This window comes from Diadema setosum, chromosome 1, assembly GCF_964275005.1.
Source record: "Diadema setosum chromosome 1, eeDiaSeto1, whole genome shotgun sequence".
NCBI lineage: Eukaryota > Metazoa > Echinodermata > Echinoidea > Diadematoida > Diadematidae > Diadema > Diadema setosum.
The window spans coordinates 2,502,636-2,526,523 of NC_092685.1; the positions used below are offsets into that span (position 1 = coordinate 2,502,636).

Sequence of the window (23,888 nt, forward strand, 5' to 3'; positions counted from 1 at the left end):
TGAAAATGTTGAAACTCATCAAGGCACGCGCCAAACAACAGTTTCATACTCCAGTTGGTCTTCGACCAGTTTTGGTTGGAACTCCTACCAATGTCCAACAAAATACTGAACATGATTTGAGAATCAGTTGTAAATTCACATTCATATTCCAAGCAATTTGGTCTTCATACAATGTACAATTGTAGATTAATAAATCATGACATTTGTTTTGTTTTGTTTTGTTTTTGCTTCCTTTCTTTTCAGTGCATAATTGCAGATAAATAAATCATGACATTTGTTTCTTTTTGTTTTTGTTTCCTTGCATGAATATCTCACTATGCCCTCTTTATTGATCAGCACATCTACTGGGCTATCTTTGCTGATCAGCACAGATGTTCAAAATCTTGCCATTCGTGAATGGGATTGAGTAATCCTCTTAATCTCTATTGTATTGCAGTGGCTTATTGTGTAGGTCTCCCAATTCGTTTCACACAAGTGGGTTTTTGTTGTTGTTGTGGGGCTGGGTTTTGGGGGGGGGGGTTGCCTCTGATACATAATGACCAAGTTGGGTGGATTTACAAATTGAATATTCTTTAAAAAATGTTTGCACATACAGAGCTAAAGTATAAAGAGATATAAACAATGCAGTCATACTGCCTCCGTATCACAGACCACACTTAAATTAGCTATGTTCACACAGTTCAGACCGGCACCTACCATTCATCATTATAAATGAACATTTGTGTCTCGACAACCATACAAAAAGACTGTCAACCACATAAACAGATTCACAGTGAGAACATGAATGCATCCACAGTTAGCATGTCTTACATACGGTACTGTAAACACAGTGCTCAGCATAAGCCAATAAAGTGTTGTGCAAGATTTATCACAATCAGCCAGAATCCAAGTGCGGCCACAAGGACAATGACATTCATTCACAGTCACATAATATATAAACTATCATCTTCCCACAGGATCCCATCAAACAGTACTCTGAACCTGAATCCCTGCACTATTTGTCAGTACAACAGCCAATCTGCCCAACACATCCCCTAATGGTCTACTCTACAGACTGATTAGACATTTAGAATTCATGTACATGTATGGCGAGTATGCCAACAGCCAGCTGAAATCAGTGACGCAGGAGATAACTTGCCAATGCTTCAACCTCCCATCCCCATCCTGTGTCCAAGCCACTGAACTGTCAGACCTACAAAATCCCTGCACTCTAACCCACAGAATTCTTCCCCAAATAAACATGTCTTCCAACCCCTATCCCTGTCCCACAACTGCAACAGATTACCATGCCTCCGTACCCCAAGTTCTGCAACTGGTGAGGGTGCTGCCTTCCTGAAATGATTCCAGCCACACGCTAAAGGTCACTTTATAGCGCGACACCTTCCTAGATTCTTTCAGCCTGGACCTGCCCCTTCCTTCCAACCTGTTGAGTGGCCATATCACTTTGACCTCTCCACACAAGGTTACTGGGTTCATTGGGGCCACTGACAGCCAGTCCCACTTATAGTAAATAATGATGAAATCTAATATTTTCTTTCCCCTCTGTCAAGTTTAGTCAGGAATTCCTCTTCAGCTTGGTTTCACTTGCCCCTTAGGGTAAGGGCTGTCCTCATTATGTCAGAAATATCACCATGGCTATCTAACTTTTAATACTAGCTTCCAGTTGCATGCCTCAGCATTCTAAACTGTCCAGACTGAGAGGTACACGTATGTGCAAAATTTGGTTGAAATGTGCATAAATTCATAAACTAAAGGGTTAATAAGTAGACGAGGATCTGGAATTTTGACTGGCAGGGTCAAATGATTGCACAGAGAAAAGTCCCAGGTAAAGCATTATCAAAATATTTGCTTTTTTCCTGGTGAATCAGTTGTATGCTCTCAGTAAATTCAAGCAATCTACTCAGTATCAATGGCTGAGACCCCATTTACAGTGAGTGAAAAGGCCGGGCTCTGCCGCGGCCGAGCCCAGCCTTCATTTCACTGTAAATGCGCAAAAGGCCACATGCGGCACCAAAATCGGCTGTGCATTTGGCCAAGCTCTGGAGGTAGTATCGGCCACGACTCCGCCCAGGCTCGGCCTGGCCTTTTCTCACTGTAAACGCAAACTGGGCCAAATGTGGTACCAAATTGCGACTGGCGCACTCCCAGTAATAATCATTTGTTTACAAGCAGAGTGCCGCTACGACAAAATATTGAAAGGTTTGAATTAAAAGCCTGGGCCAGGCCCTCCACTGTAAACGGACAGAATTGCAGGGCTGAGTACCGTAATTGAGGCCGGGCTCGGCCCTGCCTTGTACTGTAAACAGGGTCCAAGTCACTACAATGCAAACATTTACTCTACAGACCTGGCGATATGGTGCAATTAACTCTGCAATAGGAGGCGAAAGCTTTTGAATTTGTAACGGTCATCGAAGCACTGTGCTAAGCGAAGGAAAAAAATCTTGAAAGTTCACCTCCTTGTAACTCCCTTATTTTACCACCAAATCCCTTGAAACTTCACATATATCTGATATCATGGCTATATTATCATCCAAATGAATATTGGGCAAAAATGCTGATGTATCTTTCGAAATATTTGTATTTTTCTATTTGAGTGGATTGTGGGAAAGGGGAAAGGGTTAGGATTATTTCCCAACACAAGTCTGCTACAGCATGATATGCATTTGATTAACATAACTGCTAGTCTGTATACCAAGAATCACTACCTATGAAGTTTTGTGTTTGTGCAATTAGTAGTTAGGTCAAAATCAGAGCAAATAGACAACCAAGTTTATGAGAAAATAGTGGACATGAACAACTAGATTATCCTTTTGCGTATGCGTTCTCTACTGGTCAGCGCATGCTTAGTAATAGCCAATCAGTGATGTCAGGTTCAGTGACACGGTTCGGTCTCACTGTTCGGTCCACAGGGCAGAGGGCACAAACCCTGCAAAGTGCTTCAACAGTCGGATGCAGCACGGAAAATAATACATCGGACTGTGTAACACTTACCCTATACAAGTTTTATGATGAGCCACAAGTGACGGTGATCTCAATTTTTTTCCCAGACATAACCATGCGACATACATTACAGAAAAGATATTTGGAACAGAGTATAGACATACATTGTACTACCACAAGCCATATAGATACTGAAGTTCCATTTTTGGGCAATAAAATAAATGTGAGAAAATAACACTTTTTTAAAGACCAAATTTTCTTCTTTTGGAAGCTAAGTTTTGCCGTTATTTTCTCAGGTTTTCCCTCAATAAAATCCTAAATAACTAGCATTGCAAGTTAGAGAATAGTTTATCCTTCAATTTGCTGTATAGATTTTATAGATGGCTTCTGAGGCGAGATATTGCAATTGTCCTGCAACACTTCCCCAGTGGTTTTACATAAAGATGTTGTTTACCTTATGCAAATTAGGTAGCAAGGGCGAAAGCTTTTGGGAAGTTAATTGCACTGTATCGCCAAGCCTGTTTATGGCTGTCCTTTCCTGAAAATTTAATAATCAATCAGATACTACTTTCAATGCTTTCTACTATACTTGTACACTGTACACATTAAATCAAATCCTGGGAGTCCATTTTGCAAGCATTAGTTGATCCGGGGTTACTAAGCCTGTCTACTGTCTAATACTGTTAAGAGGAAATTTTTGTGCAACATGAAACTACCATGAAAATATAAGCATTTAAATTTCTTCCAGTTAGGGTCCTAAATGAGATACTACTGTATTTTAGAATTTGTTCCCGGGGACTAAAGACACTTTTCAAATTCATCTTACCACGCAGAGCATGTAAAATTACTCACATGAAAATTTCCACTTTTAAAGTATGGTACTTGACTCACTTCTCTTTGCAACACTCAAGTCACTATTTATGCCAATTGTTACATGGTTTAGAAACTGAAGCAAGATTCACTGAAACTTAAAATGATAACCTGTCCTATTTAAAAAATAATAATGATAACACTGAAAACTTTATTCACTTCTTCTAGAGTAACATGGGACACAGACTATGTAGCACTACTTTGTATGAGCTAAATTATTTGCAGTCTATATGTCGTTGAGGTAAATCTTGTTTAACCTTTGTTTAAATGAAAGTTTCACTTTCATTTAAACAAAGGTCAGGATGCAAAAAATGGGCCCAGGAGCTTTGCCATCAGTTAGTCAGGTCACATGGATTCATCACAAATAAGAAGACGATTTGCAAATGGCAGCTGAAATTATTTTTTTCTCTGGGACATTACTCAACAGCAAAAGAGGAAAACCCTTGATATCATATAACACATAAACAACACTGTAATCTCATCTGTTGGGCACAGGCAATCATGCTGACAATGCACAGAATGTATGTAACCAATGGGTATTAGGATTTCTGTCAAAGTCCATGTTAATCCAAACAGCTATTAAAGAGGGTGCTGACAAGTGAACACTTTCCACTGAGGAAGTCACACGCTTGTATTCCCATATGAGAATGCGATACAGGATGTGCATCTGATAATATCAGTTGTGTTTATCGATGTGGCACCAAGCTTTCAATGAAATAAATATCCAATATCCTTGAAACCAAATATCTTAATGACTGTGAAAAGACAAGTGTGATTCTCTGTCGACTACATCTGTACACTGTCATCAAAGTGTAGTTACTGTAGAGAGTGAATGCATTAAGTTGATGAAATACTTTAAATTTCAAGTGCTAAATATATCTACAGCATATCAAGTTTCTTCTTTTTTTAACAGACTCAGTATTCAGTAACCATCAACCGCAAATAGAACTTGCCCTGAACGTTAGACAAAGCGAAAGCACAGAATATAACACAAGAAATAGGACAACTCCTGGGGTTCAGACTACTCTAGAAAGCCCTAGACAGCTGCCTGTTTAAAGCATCTCTCAGCTTCCATGGAAGGAACTGCGCCTGAAATATGCCTAGCGAGACACGCAAAACAGACCCAGGAAGGAAATACTGTCGAAAAGATCATCGTAACATTGACAGGACATGCATTTCTGTACAGGATATATGCATTCTAGTAGGCTGACAAGAACAAAACAAAATAAACCATGCATCATTTTCACCCAAACTTAGATGCTGGTTTTCCCAAAGAATGCCTACAACAAACTTGCAGGACTGGAGTAAAATTGTTTACTATAGACCTTATACATTGTAACATTTACATGTACGGTAATTGAAACCAACAATAATGTACTGTATCTTACAATCTTGCTCAGTGTAACATTTACACATGTACTATGGAAGGCAGAGTATGCTATGGAAGGTAATAACAAGTGCTTGTACCATGGTACATATTCAAATTAAAAAGTGTTTATTATGTGTTACAGTAAGACATAATAAACACTGTAAATTGTAATCGACATCCTACTGTACTACAATGCACTGTCACACTATCAAAGCTTCCATATCAATGCATTTAATGCTATCAAACATAATGCACATGACATCATCATGTGATGCTTGAACTCTTCCAATTTCCTCAACTTCATCCTGTGCTAGAAAGAACAAAAACAAAGAAACACAAAAGCACATAGGCCTACACCCCCCCCCCCCCCTTTATATCAACCTCAGGCAGGTACATGTACATTGTACCAGAAGACCTACATGTACATGTTGTACTTGTATCGACAATGTGTATAATCTAGATATCACATTTGAGCCATAGAATGGACCTTTGAATAGTCAGTAAAGTGGGAATGCATGTTACTATGGATATGAATACACTTTTGAATGGTAACATAAAAGTGAATATCATCACACACAAAGAAGGCAGTTGCATCAAGACAAGCAAGAGACTGAAAGCCGGCTGCTCATGAATGTGCTGATAAGAGGGGCAGACTTTCACTTCTCGCTGATACTGAATCCAGGGGTTGATCAGGTTACAGAGTCAACAGATGGGAGTATGCTGACAGAACCACATGACGGTGTCTATACACCCCTGCTTATTAACTTCTCAACAAGCTTTGTGCATTTCCTTCTTAAAAGATATGAATTCCGTTCCCATAAGAATCGATATGAAATTTTGAGGAAACATCAACGCATTTAATGAAATCATCCAAGCCCTGTTCATGGCTGTGCTTGACAGGCAAGATGTGATACTGACTTCAGCAAGACTAGAATTTGATAGACATTTTCCTACACGTCCCTCACTATTTCATTTAGGCATACCCTCAGGATATCTCCAAACTGAACTGCTTATTATATAGCGAAGATCTGACAATAAAGTACATGTATGAGTACTCGGCTTGCCCATAAACTGTGATACCAACAAACCTTCAGGTTTGTATGGGAGAGAAATGAGAGATGTACAGTACATGCAAATAAGTAGTTCTGTTCTACACAGCCAATAAACTGACCACATACACTGTATGAAAAAGTGGCAGCATTTGAAAAAAAAAAAATTATAATGAGCCTTTTGTATAGTACATAAATGCAAGCTGTCAATTTAAAACAGACTTTCATAAAATTGACTTTATGTACTGAGACAGCAGTTTTTGTATACAGACATTAGAAAAGTAAATCAATTGAACTTTATCATTTTTCATGAGCTGTGCAAGGTAACAATAAGCACTACAGATGATCAGGCAAAAATATGATCTGTAAAATGCAAGTATCTTTCTGCAGTTAAAGTTTTTGATAATTACAGAACTACAATCCATAAACCTGAGAGGTACAAACTGTATAGCCTAAAATCTTACAGTGCATCCATAGTGTCTTTTCGCTCTGTTTTGGTTAATGGGAATACACTACAGGGATCAACTGATTTTTGACCTACAAAGAATGATCTATTTAACAACAAGAGACCCGCGGGTCACGCGCTCACCTGAGTTTCGCAATTTCACCTTCCATGCATTCTTGCACACTCTTACCTGAGAACATTGGAAACTTAGGTCTGCATATGGATCCCCCTCAACTCCCGGGGGGGGGGGGGGGGGGCAGCCCTGGATTTGCAATGAACAAACTTGGAACTAAAGTCATCAATGTACAAACTCATGGTATTAACATTGCTTTATCATTTCTGGTTCTAGAGCAGATTTTGAATATTCCTTAATGTGGGGGGGGGGGGGGTGGGACCCCTAGGGGCCCCTCAAGAGGGACATGGCGCCCATTTGAAGGAATTGAGATTCTATAACCATAGGGATGCATCATGCTACCTGCTAAGTTTGGTCAAATTCATCATGAGGTTTTCAAGAAGAAGATGAACATGTACAATTCAGGCTCCATTACAACTGTACGACTTCTCCCCATCCCTCTCCTGGGTCCCAAGGGGGGGGGGGGGGGGGGGCACCCCTGATTTTGCCAACCCCATGAACAAACTTGAGACTACAGTCATCAATGTACTAACTCATAGTATCATCTAAGCCCTATCACTTCTGGTTCTAGAGAAGATTTTTAAAGGTTCCTTGATTTTAGGGGTTTGGGCCCCTTGGGGACCCCCCAGGTGGGCCATGGTGCCCATTTGAACAAATTGAGATACTATCCCCCTAGGGATGCTAACTACCAAGTTTGGTGAAAATCAGACATGGCGATCTCAAGGTAAAGATGAAAATGCACAATTTAGGCCCCATTTGGACCCCTTCCCACCCCCCTCCCCTGAGTCCCAAGGGGGGCACCCCTGATTCCCCCATGAACAAACTTGAAACTACAGTCATCAATGTACTTACTCATAGTATCAATTAAGCCCTATCACTTCTGGTTCTAGAGAAGAAGATTTTTAAAGATTCCTTAATTTTAGTGTGTTTGGGCCCCCCTGGGGCCCCCCAGGTGGGCCATGGTGCCCATTTGAAGAAATTGAGATCCTATCCCCCTAGCGATGCTACCTGCCAAGTTTGGTGAAAATCGGTCACGGGGTTCTCAAGAAGAAGATGAAAATGTAAAAAGTTTACGCACGACGGACGACGCACGACGGACGACGGACGACGCACGACGGACGACGCACGACGCACGACGCACGACGGACGCCGGACGAAGAGCGATCGCAATAGCTCACTTGAGCCTTCGGCTCAGGTGAGCTAAAAATGCTATATGTAATGTACATGTGTAACTGCCAGCTGAACGTCTCTCTTATCACATATTTTCATTTCAATGCATACGTGTAACTTAGATTCTGTGGAAGAATAAAATGAAGTACCCGGTAAATCACACAATACACATGTAGTTAGGGGTCACAGCTGTGTGTACATATTTTAGGTGTTTAAGCAGAATTCTGATACAGAACCTAAAGGATAAGAGACACACCTTTTGTACTTATATTTGACTATCACTAAGACTGTACCGTAAAACATAATATTTTCGCGGCATGAAATTTTTGCGAGTTGCCTCTATCATTCAACACACATAGTGTAGACAAGATCTTTAGCATGCATTTTAATTTGGCAAAACTCGGCTCTTGCGAAATTTGTGAAATTAAAATGCACGCGAACATTCCTCATTTTCCAGTATTCAGGGTGCTTCAAACCTGTACCCCCCCCCCCCAATAATACAGACCAAGTACGTACTTTTCTCAGTTCTGCTGTCTTACCCATGCTAGTATCAGCAATACATCTGCACAGGTGGCTGGTAAGCAAAGACAATTTGCACATGGGCATTTTGCTCCTAGAGTCTTGAAGCCTCCTTCACTCAAACAGTCAGTCTCCAATATGAAACTTGTCAAAACAAGGCAGTTGACATTTGGGGCTGGGGTAGGCACACTTCTTCATGTCTTTGTGTTTTCATAGAGAGAGCAATATTGGATGCTTTCTTACAATAGCATGTTGAATTACAGAATTTTTATTCACAAGAAAGATATCTGGATAGCTAAAGAAACACAAGGATGAACACTTATTTTTGAAGGTTTCATCAAATCTCATCAATCATCAGTTCATGTCAGTGCTTAGTGAGTCAACTCTGTGGGCAGACATCATGGCTGAGGGAATTGCCCATATCTGCGAGCCCGATTTGCCGAAATGTCACATCTGCAAACTGAATACTCTGGATCCAAGAGAAAATCATGCAAGATGCCACGCAGTATATCACAATAAAAAACTGCCTTGCTGAGACAGCCAACCTATGCACCATAGAGTAACACACCACACAAGATTCTTTTTCTTCTCTCTATGCTTGGATGAAAATTGATGACTTTGATCAAGTTCTGAACCATGTCGCTGCAAGCAAGATCCTTTGCACACCCTCGTACACTGTATCACACTCACAGATAACCATTATGACCCCATGGCACGGCTAGAGGTATCCGGGTGATTTACATTGCATAATTGGCACTTTGGTGCTGCAAAACGTCAGCTTTCTCCCAATCCACATGACAGTGAAATTGATCTTCCTGTCCAGAATCCAGGCCTGTTGGATAATCCCAACAAGACTGAAAGCATCACGTATAGAAATGGAAGCTGTTCACATACACTGTACAACACCTCTTCAGGAATCCTTTCTTCCCTACAGCACTTGGAAAATGGACACGATTTCCAGGACAAAGACAACCACTGTTCCTGATTTTACTTACATTGTGTTAAACAACAACAACACACACACAAACAAACACAAAAGCCCAAATGTGGATACGTCCATTCTCCAAAGATATTTTATCTCCACAAACACTGACGAATTGCTTTGAAAATTTTCATCTCAACTCGGACCACAAGCCAGCAATACTTGTGTCTTCTCAAGCAGTGCATGCTATCATATTCTCCTCCATTTACTTAAGTGATGTCATCATGTACAGATATGAATACCTGAATGTAGGAGAGACCCAAGTCCATTACAGAGAATTTTTGGGGAAAAATAATATTCAAATATTTTTACATTTCAATTATCAAATGGGAATGTTATGAACACAAACTGAATTGTACAACATTCATTTGAATGATTATAATTCACATTACTTCACAAGGAGTCCCAAGAGATGACTAAATTTGGACTCGGGCCATTTTCATATTCAGGTATCCATACACATAACTTAATGTTGTGATAGTTCAATACACTACAGTACATAGTGCACTTTAATGATTGACATCTCATGCTTAGCACATGATGAGAATACTGCTGACAATTATACAGAAGTGTAGCAGACTTATTATTGAGTGCACATGAAAATGGAGAGACAATTGCTAAATAAATTATAACACATCATGTGATAATCCTGTTAAAGGCATTACATGTATTCTAACGGTACACTATGGTAAATGAGGGAAGAGAGGTCCTACTGTTTGGCCACACACTCCTTAAACTTTGATCTGAATGTCTTTGTACAGCTGTACAAAAAAAAAAAAAAGAAGAAGAAGAAATAGAAGTTATCCTACTTTTTTTCCTCTTTTTTTCTTTTTTTCATGTGAAAATGTCAGTGGTGAACACATTGTTTTCTCACCAATGTTGCTTTTGTTAAACTGTTTTCCTTTCACATAAAAATGTAATTGCCGACAACATCAATTTCTCAACTCCTAATTCTTCGTAGCAGGGACAGTATCTGAAATTTTGTGAACAAATACAAAGTGACAGCTGTAGATGAGTAGTACCATCTTAATATGAATATTATTGACAATAATATACCATCTCTTTAACATAATGTAGATTGTTAATTATCACCATTCTGGTAGTTCGTACAGTTTTGGTTGAGATATAATTTCAGGTTTCTAACATTTTTTGGTGAGATAATGAGAAACCTCTTATGAAATATGAAAAAGCATGTAATATTATGAGGAATTCAACGTTTATTTGATGAAAATTGGTTTTGAAATGGCTGAGATATCCAAAAAAGAGCAATTTTAAGAAAGTGTGGGACCCACACTTTATTACGATCGCTTTGTTTTACTTTGTTTTTGGATGTTTCATTCATTCCAAACCCGATTTTCATCAAATAAACTTTGAATTCCTTGTAAAATGGTATGCTCTGTACTATATCATAAGTGTTTTCTTGGTATCTTGCAAAAAGTTAAAAGCCCAATTCTCAACTCCACCAATCTATTCCTATAATATCAAACCACTTTTTTTCTTTTTTTCTTTTTTTCTTTTTTTTTTGCTTTGATTAGTTGAACTGGGGACAATGCCAAGTATGTACAATTGTATATACTCTACAATGTGACAACAAACTACTACCTGCCTATTAACATAGAAAGGAAAATCTGATCATTGTAATCAACATCACAGATTTATTCTAGCACTAAAATCAAATTAAATGTTTGTTATGTAACACATTGTATCTGAAAGGTATCATATTGAGGCTATGCAGCATGAAATAGCCAATGAATGTGAGTAATGAATTTAATGGACTCAACAATAAACATGTCCACAGTTTTCAATGGAAAGAAAAAATAGTGGATAAAAAGAGGAAAAGATCTACAGAACTGGCTTGTAGCACAAGAACATACCCGCTGAAAATGCAATGCTTATCTTTGTCAGGTGTATTACATTTGCCTTTGAACATGCAGTGCACTTGTATACAACTTGCAAAATGTTGGAACTTTATCCAATAAAGCCATACCAGTATGTAGAGAAATAACAAAGTGGAAACATCAAGTCTACATACAGACTGTAAATGCACATAACACGATGGTGCTCAAATTTCAAGAGACCATCACATTAGATTCAATCACACATACATGTAGCTGTGATATCAAGACAATGAGCAATACTGGGAAGAAGCATGCATATTGCCGACACAAAAAGGCGGAGCTTGGTTCAGCAGACAACATTCAACACCGGGCCCAACACCACCTACCGGAAATATGTCATAATTTTGGGGTTAACCGCAGACAAAACAACAACATCGACTGATTTCAGGTTCAGTCTTATTGCCGGTACTAGTGCTGAGATAGCACTACTGTAAAAGTGGAAATTTTCGCGGTGTTGAAATTTTAGCGCAGAAATAAAAGCACGCGAATATTTTTGTATGCCATGTGTTCCAGTAGTTGATGTATTGATTCCGCGGAATTAAAAACACGCGAAACTCTTCTTATCCGGCCAAGCGTGAAAAATTAGTCGCGCGAAAATATCCATTTTTACAGTAACTGTAAGCACTAGCAACTAACTTGAAATCACCCATTATACTATCTCTTCATGATGGAGGACCATTAAACTTTACCATTATCCTTTGCGCTAGTGCAGTTTTGCACCAGGTGCCTAAATTCCAGTTTTATGGCATAAAATTCAATCTTCAAGGTGTGAACACCTTTTCCCAACTCTCTCTGAGGTTGTCGTCTCTTTGAATCATCAAAATGGTGAATTTTCACCTCAAAATTAACATCGACAATGGTACACATTCCATGCGATACAGTCTGTGGTTGGATCTGACTGCAGCGATCTCAAATCAATCACAGCGAGTTTTTCTATTATCTTTAAGAAGATAATTTTGTTTCCACTCTCCATCAGCTGATACCTTGCCTGGTCCAAATCTTGATGTAGAGTGGTTGTATTATCAGCATGATTAGGCCTCCAGATCAGTTGAATATGCCTTGGGTTTTGTTTTTTTTAATGTGATATTGCATGTGTGTTAGTACGTGTGTACTAACATTAAATGAAATTTAATGATCATAAGAAAGTGTGTGTGTGTGTGTGTGTGTGTGTATGCATTCTCCTATCTTTCTATCTTCTTTTATTTTCCAGTACTATCTTTCTTTTTCCTTTCTATTTTTAGACCCTTTTTCCTTCCTCCCAACTTTTCTTCATTTCTTTTTCAATGTTATTTTCTTCTTCTGTCATTCATTTCCTTGCTTTAATACATCTTTCCCTTTCACTACATTTAGTTTCTATCCTCTCCAACCAACCAATATTTTTTTTTCCTTTTGACAAAGTCCTTCCATCAATAAGTATCTTTATTCTTTCCTTTTTGTACAATACAATTCCGTTTTCCTTCTCTATTCATTTTTTGGTAATTAGTTTTTGATCTATAATCTCTCTTTCTCTCTTCTTCTACATTCAATTTAATTCATCATTTCCTCCTTTCTTTTTTAACCCATTTGTCTCTTCTTTCTTTCCTTCCTCTTTTTCTTTGCATTTCAAAGCTATTTCTATCTTTAAAATCTTTTCTACTTTCATTTTTTTTTTATTTCATTTTTTTTTTTTGGGGGGGGGAGGGGGGCTTTTCAGTGCTAAATCTTTGCATTCATGTATTTTCTTTTGCCCTTTTTCCCATCCTTTCTCTTTATCTTCCCTCCCCCCCCCCCCCCCCGTGTTTATTCTCTCCTCTTTGTCTCTATCTCCTGTCTTCCCTCTCTTTCTCTTTAATTTCCAATCAACTAAATTCTATAATTCGCTATTTCCAAGATCAACATAAAATCACATTTTTCGTTCTTATTTCATCCAAAAACACACACACACAGGCACATGCTACACAGAACACTCAACACCTCAATCAACCACTTTGTAAACAAACAATACCATAAACCTTAAGAAAAGCTGATTGAGGGTAAGGGGAAAAAAAAGTACCGTACAGTGTAGTTACATGATACATTGTATAGGTAAACTCGGCCACTTGTAATGAGGGCACTAGTGGCGGAGTTAGTAGTTTAATATACAATACGGTATATCTTTTTAAAGATCCCATAGTCAACGATAGTCATAGAAAAACTCACTTTGATTGCTACATTCAGATCCAACGATCAACTGTACTGTGCACTGCCGTGAGAACATGTATCAATCATGCATTCATGGATTTTGATGTGAAATTTCATCATTTTTAGATTTTTAAGTGACAAGCCCAAAGTCAAAGAGAGACGGAAAAAGGGTTTCACATATTAATGTACAAAAGGTAAAGATTGAATTTTGAATTCAGGCACAAGGTGCAAAACTGTTATCCTTTACAACTAACGTTAGTTCTCAAATCATCTTGGATCCATTGCAACTTTTCTACTGCAAGACTTGGCAGTTACGGTAATATTACGGTAATATTAACGTCCTGCACGGAACCAGCAACAGACCCCAACACATTCACTGTTACTGGTTAGTTACTGCACTGGCACTGGTTACAGCGCACCGGAGTTTAATATGACATGGATCCATTGCTGGCTGGCTGCTATCCTCCACCAGTACCAGTCGAGGTGGGCTAACGTGTAGAATCTACCTCCTAACAGTTGTTAGACCTAGCTAGCTCGTTGGTATCCCGGCCCGTACCACCACTGGAGGTCAAACGTTAACGTTACTACTATGTTACACAGCACAGACGGACAAGGCATGGGCGGCAGACGAGCAGCTCGCTGTCGCGTCGTAGGACTAACCTATAGTAGACTGCACCATATCACATTCACACGGCGGATAGTCACCGACAGTCGCCTTTACCTGCCCAGCTTGTGACGCATTGTTTCGCTGCACGAAAAGGAAAGTTCAATTCTTACCTTACCTAGCTAAAAATTCATTAATCTACAATATGAAATGGAAAACTTACCAATAAATTCAGACGACAGAACAAATTCAGTGAGAGATAATCATACGCATCCGAACGCCATTGACAACAGCATAGCACGTAACTCTTTGCGATCGCGAGTCAATTCCAGTGAGAGTATGCCCTCTGCGGTGATATTGCATGCAGCCGGCCGGCTGAGCGTACTGTACTTGCTCGCTGCGCTAGTACCTCCTTGGTATCGCTAGCTAGCCCAGCTAGCCGTCCGTACCGTTTTCAAGCCGCCGTGTTTGCGACTCGAGAGTGTCGATGCCATGCTTCGGGTAGGTGTGTGTACGTAACCGTACGGGTCACGTCCATTCCGTAAACCGTCCCGTGCGTGGGGAAATCGAAATTTATATCCCGCGGGAGAGATTTGAATGGCTGAAAACTTCCCAAACACTTATCGTGGTGAGTTTGATTTGAAACTTATCAGTTAACTCTACTCATACCTCTCTTACAATCCTTGAAGCCAGGGTAGACTTTAGAATCTATAACTTCTTCGTCGTGTTTCATCCAGACCATCTAACTAACTGTTACTGTAATAGATAAGACAGTAGTGTTAGGATCTTTGCTGTTGTAGACCACCTATGGTACTTGGTAGGATCTCAGTTGACCGAAAGATCGGTCTGTAATCAAAGACTGTATCTGTCCATCGGGGAATGTTCCGCGGAGACTACGTCTGGCTTCACGGATCCCCTGGAGCTGGAGGACAGCGTCAATGGCGATATATAAAAGAGTCCTCCGGACAGACGGATCTTTCTGTCTAGGATCTCAGGCGCTCATTTAGCTTGTATTGGGAGCGTTGGGGCTGGTAGTTACTTGCGGGTGTAAGGTAGTCAAAGAGGGGTTTACTTGCGTGACTTGTGTTGTTGATGAGTCGTGTTATTCATCATTGCACAAGTTTGAAAAAATATCATAACAACACGTTTTGGTTACTTGCCTTAGATCTTCTTCTTCAGCATGTTCAGTGGTATTGTCCAACGTCCATTGAATTTAACGGCCGTTAGATCTTAAAAATACCACTGGCACTAGATGCCTCAATCCAGTTGAGTCGGGCATGACAATACACCACTGCCACTCACTCACTGTCACCGCATGCTGCAGTAATGCACTGCCACTAGGGGGTCTAGGGGTGGCCGGAGGCGGTGACTATGGGTGGTTGCCTGAACATTACTGAAAGGCAGTGTACCGGTTTATCTACAAGTACAACCACACACATGTCTTTACCATCCAGCCACACAAGTGTGGTTGTACTTATGTAGCCATGGCCTGAGACGCTGGATACAGCCACACGCCCGTACTGTAACACTCTTACATAGAATTCTATCCACACACATGCATGGAGAAGCTGGATATCGCCACACATTTGGGGAACTCGCTGCACCGTTAGCGCCCCATGAACACATCCAAGGGGTGCACAATTGCCGAACACCACACAACCAGCTCGCTCACAAGAGTGATGAAAGAAGGATAGGAACCTAACCTCATTTTTTTTTTCGCTCCATTCTTATTGTATTTGTTTTTTACGATGGATTTAAAATCAGTAGCGAGGTTTCAGCTGTCGCTAAATTGTGAGACTTTGGAATTGACATTGCTAGTGCTTGTGATAGAAAACATTGTGACTTGTAAGAATCTGTCTTTTGTTCTCATTGTTATAATGGAAGAGCACGTACGCATGGATTACAAATACACATTGTTCATTATGGGAATTTTTATGCCTCTCACACGAAGTGTCACCAGGGGCTTAATTTTGGGCTCTCCTTCCAACCATCCTTCCGTCTTTCCATCTGTCTGTGACGGCATAGCTTCAAAATTATTTGAGGTACACTAGATTATGTATGTATGAGTGGACAAAATTTGTGCCTATCAACTTTTCTGAAGCAGATAACTGGTTCAGAATAAAGAAAAATAGTTTGAAACTGCAAGGCAGTGTGCTAATGTTACATTTTGTGTGTGTGTGTGTGTGTGTGTGTGTGGTAAAAATCGTTGATATCTCTTTTTTTCCCCAGGAATTTGACTGGTTGCGCAGAGCATCTGGCATCATGAGGCTTCCATGTGATGTGGAAATCCAAAATAGAATGCTGCCCTCTCATGGCATGGCCAAGAGAGGCAGGACAACGAGAGCTTCCTTGGTGATAGGACGAAGGCCAATGACGAGCAACAAAGAAGGCAGCATTTTTCTCGCTGTATGTACAGCAAAGGATAGAGATGGGGCTAAATACTCTGTAAGTTGAATCGTGAAATTCTCTGCTTCGCTTAACCCGTTTAGGATGGGCTGATTTTACTTCAACACGCATTTCCCATGGACACCTGCCCGAGTATACTCGGGACTCATCCTCAACGGGTTAAGATTGTGTGTACTATGTAAGTCAGAAGAAAAGTGCTGTTCATAACAATGCTTCTTGCCATAAGCTCCACTGTAGTGTACACAACCTTTTCCTCATTACAACTGAAATCCTTGAAATGTGTCTAGAATGCATAAACATAGGGTGATGTTTTCATGTTAACCTCATATGTTTTTAGTCATACCGGTAATTATAAACGTTGGACTCTTTGTGATCATTGTCATTGGGCAATAAATGTCATTGAAAAACTACACATAGTTTATTTACTTGGGCCAAAGTCACAATATTTATGATAAAATAAAAAACATAATGCATCAATTTAGTCACAGAAACAGCATAAAAGAGGGCGTTATTATCCAGGGGAATTTATCAGATTTCAACATCTCCCGGAATGTTATCAAAGTATTCATAAAGTAGTTACTCATTTATAATGCAGGGCTCGACACGGTGGCCTGGTGGCCCAGGGCCACCAAAAAACGTACGTCGGGCCACCAAAATTTCAGAAATGAAGAATTTGGTGGCCTGATCGGGCCACCAAAAAAGGTCAAATGTTTGCCTTTGGGCCACCAAAAATAAAAGTTAGTGTGGAGCCCTGTATAATGCATTGTCATTCAATGTATATGTTTCTTTGTACAGTGTATGTACATGGTGCCCAGGTTTCATGTTTGGACGTAGTTGTTAAGTATTGCTCACTTTAAATATAGCAGTCATACTGTTTTTTGTGACATTAATTGTCTTTTTGTCTTTCCATTGTTTATTTTCAGTTGAAAGGAAATGTGGAGAAGATCTTTGCTCGCTTTGCTCAGGAAGGGAAAGCAACTCTACGCCTGCAAGAGCCAGCACAAGACGTGTGCATCAGCAAGGTACACATCAAGAGCCAAGAACAGTGGATAGATTTGTTTGTGATTATTATATGAGCTTACAATTGCATACTGAAGGCTACCAGCTGGTTCCAAATGGGTCATGAGGAAGTGCTGAGTGAAATTTGTGCATAGACAAGCTTAAAGGTCATAAATGATGTGTAAGAATGCAGATTTAGGTAGCAACGTTCTTGTTGTGATTGAAGGTCAGTGTAATAATGGTAACCTCGCCTACGCTGGTAATCCTACCAAAAAAAAAAAATTGAACAACATTTAGTCAAACATTCTTGACACACAATTCTTTGCTATAAATTCCTTTGATAAGAGGCAAAATGGGATGTCTTGGCCATTTTGTCAATGTAAAAATGGCATTGTGCTTGCTTTGCTTTTTCTTCTATCTACTGTAAAAGTGGAAATTTTCGCGGTGTTGAAATTTTCGCGCATTTCGCGCAACCAGAAACTAGCGCGAAAATAAAAACACGCAAATATTTTTGCTTGCCATACGTTCCCGTGCGTGATGTCTTGATTCCGCGGAATTAAAAACACGCGAAACTCTTCTGACCCGGCCTAGCGCGAAAAATTAGTCGCGCGAAAATATCCACTTTTACAGTATCTGATGCTGAAAAGCATTTAGTCTGAAATACAAACGATATTCAACAACGGAGGGTTCTCAAGGTAACTTGTTGGATTGTACCATTGAAAGAGAGACACATTGCCTGGCATTGCCCAATTGATTCTTTCAAACCCCTGCTATAGGCTGACCCACTGCAGTTGAAAGCATTCCTCACAGCAGTGAACATGGCTCACAGAGACAAGTCCATCCCCAACGTCCAGCTGTCCAGTCTGGTTCCAGCCAAGCAGTCCCAGGTTGAGCGTCCTAAGACTAGTGTGGTGGTTCGATGCCCCAGGGACTACCCAATCACAACTAGCTTTCCAAAGACTATGGAGAACCTACAAGTCAATGGTGAGTTGTATCTATTCTTGAGTTCCACCATGGATAATAGCAATATTAGCCTCAACAGTTTTAAATTTCATGCAAGTGTTCTTCCTACATACGACATATTGACTCTGCCTCAAGTTTATTTCCCACAAGTGTACAGTGGCGGATCCAAGTGCCCCCCTTATTTTTGGAAAATGAAATAAATAACAAGAAAAAACCTGAAATATTTTAAAGACTAAAAGTTGCGCTGAAGCCTCTTTTTTTGTCAGCCGATGAGACCTGGAAGTGAGGAAAAAATTGCACAGGAGCCTTTTTTTTTTTTTTTCTGTTGCTTGTCAGTAGATTAAACCTGGAAGTGGCACCACAAATATTTGTTACACCCCCCTTTACGGAATTCCTGGATCCGCCACTGGTGTAATCTGACACTAAACATTTGTGTCTGAGACTACAAGATACAACAACCAGACATGTCACATGTTGCTTATATTTGTAACTGCAATGATTTTATGTCCATTTTTTCCTCTTCATAAGAAAATACTTTGTATACCTGTGACATTCAACTTATACATTTCTGAACCATCTATAGCCAGTGCTAATTGTCTGTGTATAAAGACTTAATTGTAACTTTGGTAGGTTGTTTGGACTTGTCTTCACAGATTGCAGACTGAAGAAAGTGGATAGTAGAATACTGCAGGCAAAGCACCTGAGATTGCTGGACCTGAGTTTCAACATCATCCACACCATCCCTGACACACTGAACCAACTGGCACACCTCTCTGAGATCAACTTCTCCCACAACCAGCTGCAGCACTTCCCCGCGAGTCTGTGCCAGGGCCACTTGACGAGAACTCTGCAGTATGTCAACGTCTCACACAATTGCCTCAAGGGACTGCCCCACCAAATCACCAACCTGGCCAGTCTCGTGCGACTAGATGTCTCACACAATGACATGGAATCCCTGCCTGAGAACTTTGGTCGTCTACGTCAACTCAGATTCCTGAATGCCAGCCACAACAAACTGAGCTTTGTTCCCTTCTCATTTATGGAGCTGCGAATGGACGAGATTGACTTGTCCCGGAATGAATTTGATGCCAATGCCACACAGATGTGCATATTTAGGACTACAGAGCATTGTGGACCTGTGCCCAGCTTGCTTGAGTTGGTTGGAAGGACCATTGTCACCAAAAAGTGAGTAGTTCACAATCCATTGATGTAGCATGATGAATTGCTGGTGTACCTTCGTGGCAATCTTGTGCTGTAAAGTTTTCTATGAGATTCTCTCAGCTCATCATTTCACAGGTTTAATTTTGTGCTTTAATAACGGAGTGCAGATGATATAGCTTTGAAGATTTGAAGAAAAATTAGCATGTTTGTATCATGTGGGTTAGTCAAAGTACTTTGAGAAAGCATACCTTAAACTTGAATCTTCCATGGTAGCCGTTTTTGCTGTGTTATCAACAAGCCCAATGCGTGCATATAGCACAGTTTTTGTACCTCATGGTCACAGTGGCTAATCAGTTTATATGTCACAGCCTCACAAAATCACATTTCCCTACACATCATAATCATCATTGCTTTAACAGTGTTCAGTATTGCATAAATATAGCAAATTTATTCCAGCAATCATGCTCAGAATGTTCTGTCATTCATTTATACACCTGTTGAGAAACATTACAAATGGTCCACTGTCACACTATCAGGTCTATTCAGTGACCGATTGGTATTTTACCAACCCATAAAATGTCGAGGAATGTTATTCTGATTGAAAGAATCTGTCAGTGCCCATGATGGAGTTTGTTATGCTTGCAATCTTTGTACATGTCATCTAAGCGGGTGACCACATGAGTTTTGGAAGGGGCCATGATTCTAGTTGTCTCTCTCTCTCTCTCTTTCTTTCAGGCTTCCCTTCCAGGAAGGTGAGATTCCAGTCACTTTGTGCTTCTACCTCTCCCCCTCCCAGTGGCACTGGTGCTACCACGGGTCACCAATAAGCATTGAGCGGGAACCTCACGGCACATTCTCCAAACCCCTGGACCTATCCCGGGTGGCACACTCCGTGACCTCGTCAGACTTTGGGCGTCGTTCCTCCCTGGTGCCTATGAGAGGTTACCTGTGTTCTCGTGACTGTCAGCTGGACTTCATGAAGAATAGTAGATACATTTGATTTGCATCCCAGACGGTACAAGAAAGTCAATAAGGAAAATTGTTTTGTTTTTGTACTGTCGACCTGTGGGACTGTTTGGATTGGTGCAGTTGAGAAAAATCCCTCTCTCTTCAAAATCTTGCCAGGAAAGATGTCATGGAACCACACCTATCATCATGCAAAGTTGTTCACTAAGAGTGCGCCATTATGGGATAAATATAACAAGAGCTAAGCAATGTATTAGTAACTGTTTAAGTTACATTCAGTGTGAGTGAAATCAGGCAGAGAGTCACAAAGTGGTGACTGTTTTGTCTGTAAGGCATTGGTTTTAGTTTGCCGTGGGAACATCTAAACTATGTTGTGTCAAATTTGTTTCTGTAAAACCAGAAATATTTGTCTGCATCTTGATTTTGCGAGAGCCAAGATTTGCAAAATTAAAATGCATGCGAAAAGTTGTCTACACTGTATGCATTGAATGCCAATGACAATTTGCGAAAATGTCATGCCGCAAATAAGGCCATTGCCTCCAATTCATGAAAATTTCATGCCGTGAAAATATCTTGCTTTGCGTTATTCAGACCTCATGGTATTATGCTTTTAACATTTCACATGTCTTATTGTAGGTTTTCATGTTCCTTGTGCGTTTGCTGGAAACCTGCTTAGGATACCAACTGAAATGCATGGTATTTTCATACTTTGGTATAGGAAATTGGTCTGTTCTCCACATTTGTTGAAGGAAAACTGTATCATGTTCAAAGTGAATGACATCTAGTCATGCAATACCATTGCAGTTGCGTAGAATGGCAAAAGGTGCAATTTATCCGTTATGGAGTTGCTATATGTACTACAAACTAGGATCAACCTGCCTGCACCAAAGCAACTAACTCAGTTCAGAGGGACACTGCTCAATTAACGCAGCATTAGTGTGGCCAATGACTTAACTGTTTGAACAGTGAACTTCAGTTTTTGTACAGTTTACATGTTTTCTTTGTATTGTTGTGGTATGTAAAAGGAGTGTTGTCAGTGACTATAGAAAAAGATCTATTATGTTCTAGTTTCTTGTTTCTTGTGTGACAGGGTCAAAAGCTCAAGTGTACTTTTGGATATATTTGCAAGTGAAATTCAACTTAGAATCCCCTGTATATGGCAATTACCTTACAGAATGGCAGTGCAGATGTGTAGTTAAGACCACTTAAAAACAAGAGGCCTTCAGGTCTAGTGCTCACTTTAGCAGTATACTTTGCCTTCATTGCACTCTGCCTGAAGCAAACTACGTATCTCGAGGTCTGGGGATGGCTGCAGGCCCCTTGGGCAACCCCTTCCTAATTTGGGGTATTTGGGTCCCACCCAAAGGGTCCCCTGGGGGCCCCCACCACCATTTGTACAAACTGTAATCTCCTCCCTACACCGATGATTCCTTGATCCTTGTCCTTGAATATGGGCTATCCAGCCAACTTGTCAGATGGAAAATGAAAACAAACAAACCAGATTTGGTCAAAGTCCTCTCTCTTATTGTCAAGAAAATGAAAATGTCAAAAATTATTAAGATTAGCTAATTTGGGGTATTTGGACCTTACTCTTGAGGCTACCCAATGGGGCACCACTACCATTTGTACAACCTAGAATTCTCCCCCCCCCCCCCCAATCTTTAAGTCCTGCCAAGTTTGGTTGCAATTCAGCCACCTGTTTTTCAAGCTGTTATGTCAAAAATAATAAAACTGCTCATTTTGGGTATGTGGGCCCCATCCTAGGGGCCCCATATAGGGCACCACCACCATTTGTAAAAAATTATGATTCCCTCCCTCGTTTACGATTCCTGCCAAGTTTGGTCAAATTCCACTCTCTTATCTTCAAGAAGATGAACGTGTCAAAGATTATGAAAATTAGGTTATCAATATTTGGAATATTTGACCCCACCCTAGAGGCCCCCAAGGGGGCACCTCCATTTGTACAAATTGTGATCCTCTCCCCCGTTTGATGAACCCTGCCAAGTTTAGTCAGAATCACCGGTTTCCCACGGAGATAAAATTGTGAAAGAGTTGAGACATGATGCATGGCAGATGACATGAATGGCATGATTGACAGTGGATGATGAGCAATGGGTGGCAAATGATTGCAATGGCTTACTTGAGCCAGTCATTTCTGCAGATTTAAGTACAATCACCATTGTTTGATATGGATGTAGACAAACAGGAACACAGGATAAAATCTCTTACATTACAATATCATTTCTGACCTCTGAAAGAAAGTTGCCCAACGACAAAGGTTTCTACTGCCAATGCATCCCCAATGAGGCGGTAGTGACTAATTACAAAACAGTTCTACGTATTACCTACCTTTAGAGAACATTCATTGTAGCCCACTGAACAAAAATTGAATTGTACGGGTAGCAAGGCATCCTACTATACTGTAAAAGCACATGAAAATGAAGCCTTCAGTGTTTTACAGGCTAATCAGCCATTGAAAGTACTCACTGTAAGATGAAATTGTAGGGAAAGTCGGACTTAATGCTAGTGCATGTTCCTTGTCAAGTTACTCGTTCTGAAGACGAGTGAAATATTACTCCCTCTATTGCCTGTTATTGAAGTGTTGTCGTTAATCTCTTGACGGATACCAACCTGCAAGTAGGTAAATGTATCACCTGATGTGCAGAAATGTGTGGTTACCTTTACCTTCCATCACAGGAGATATGCATTCTATGATAACATCTTTAATCTATGAGGTGATTAATCTTTGTACAATAAAGTAAGACATGCCTGTACATGGTTCTCAAGAAGGAAGGAGCTGGAAGGCTTCGGTGCTAACTTCTTGTATCCATGCAACAGTGTCCCTCACTGGTCATCCTCAGTCCAGCTTGTGATTACAAGAGCTGCTTTCACAGCATGGAAATTTTCATGAATTTTTGCATCCAACTGAATTATCACAATATTTGGTATTGAGTTTATCAGAAGATATTAGTAGAGTGCAAAGTATTCTCATCTATGAGCAAAGTTTGCCGACATTTGACTTGTGCAGAAAAGAAACTAGGTAAGTTTCAACTTTCACAGTGGCTGATTCTGCAGCATTCTCAGGACATTTCTGATTACGATGATGATGGTATCAACACTGATTTTGTAAATTTACCAATAAATGACAAAGAACAAATGCAAAAGAAAGCCCTGTCTTCATTGCATGTTTTAAGAATTGTTTTATTTATCTGCCTGTACATGTGACATATGTTTCAGAAGTATACATCATTTCT

General features: G+C 40.2%; 1 protein-coding gene across 1 annotated transcript; it reads left to right on the plus strand.

Moving 5' to 3' along the window:
* Positions 1-14,713: 14,713 nt before the first annotated feature.
* On the plus strand, positions 14,714-23,813 carry LOC140233164 (leucine-rich repeat protein 1-like). The gene is made up of 6 exons (XM_072313284.1): positions 14,714-14,767; positions 16,369-16,584; positions 17,469-17,567; positions 18,321-18,528; positions 19,161-19,692; positions 20,404-23,813. The coding sequence occupies exons 2-6, from the start codon at positions 16,402-16,404 to the stop codon at positions 20,666-20,668; spliced, it is 1,287 nt and encodes a 428-aa protein (XP_072169385.1). The 5' UTR covers positions 14,714-14,767; positions 16,369-16,401; the 3' UTR covers positions 20,669-23,813.
* The last annotated feature ends 75 nt before the right edge of the window (positions 23,814-23,888 follow it).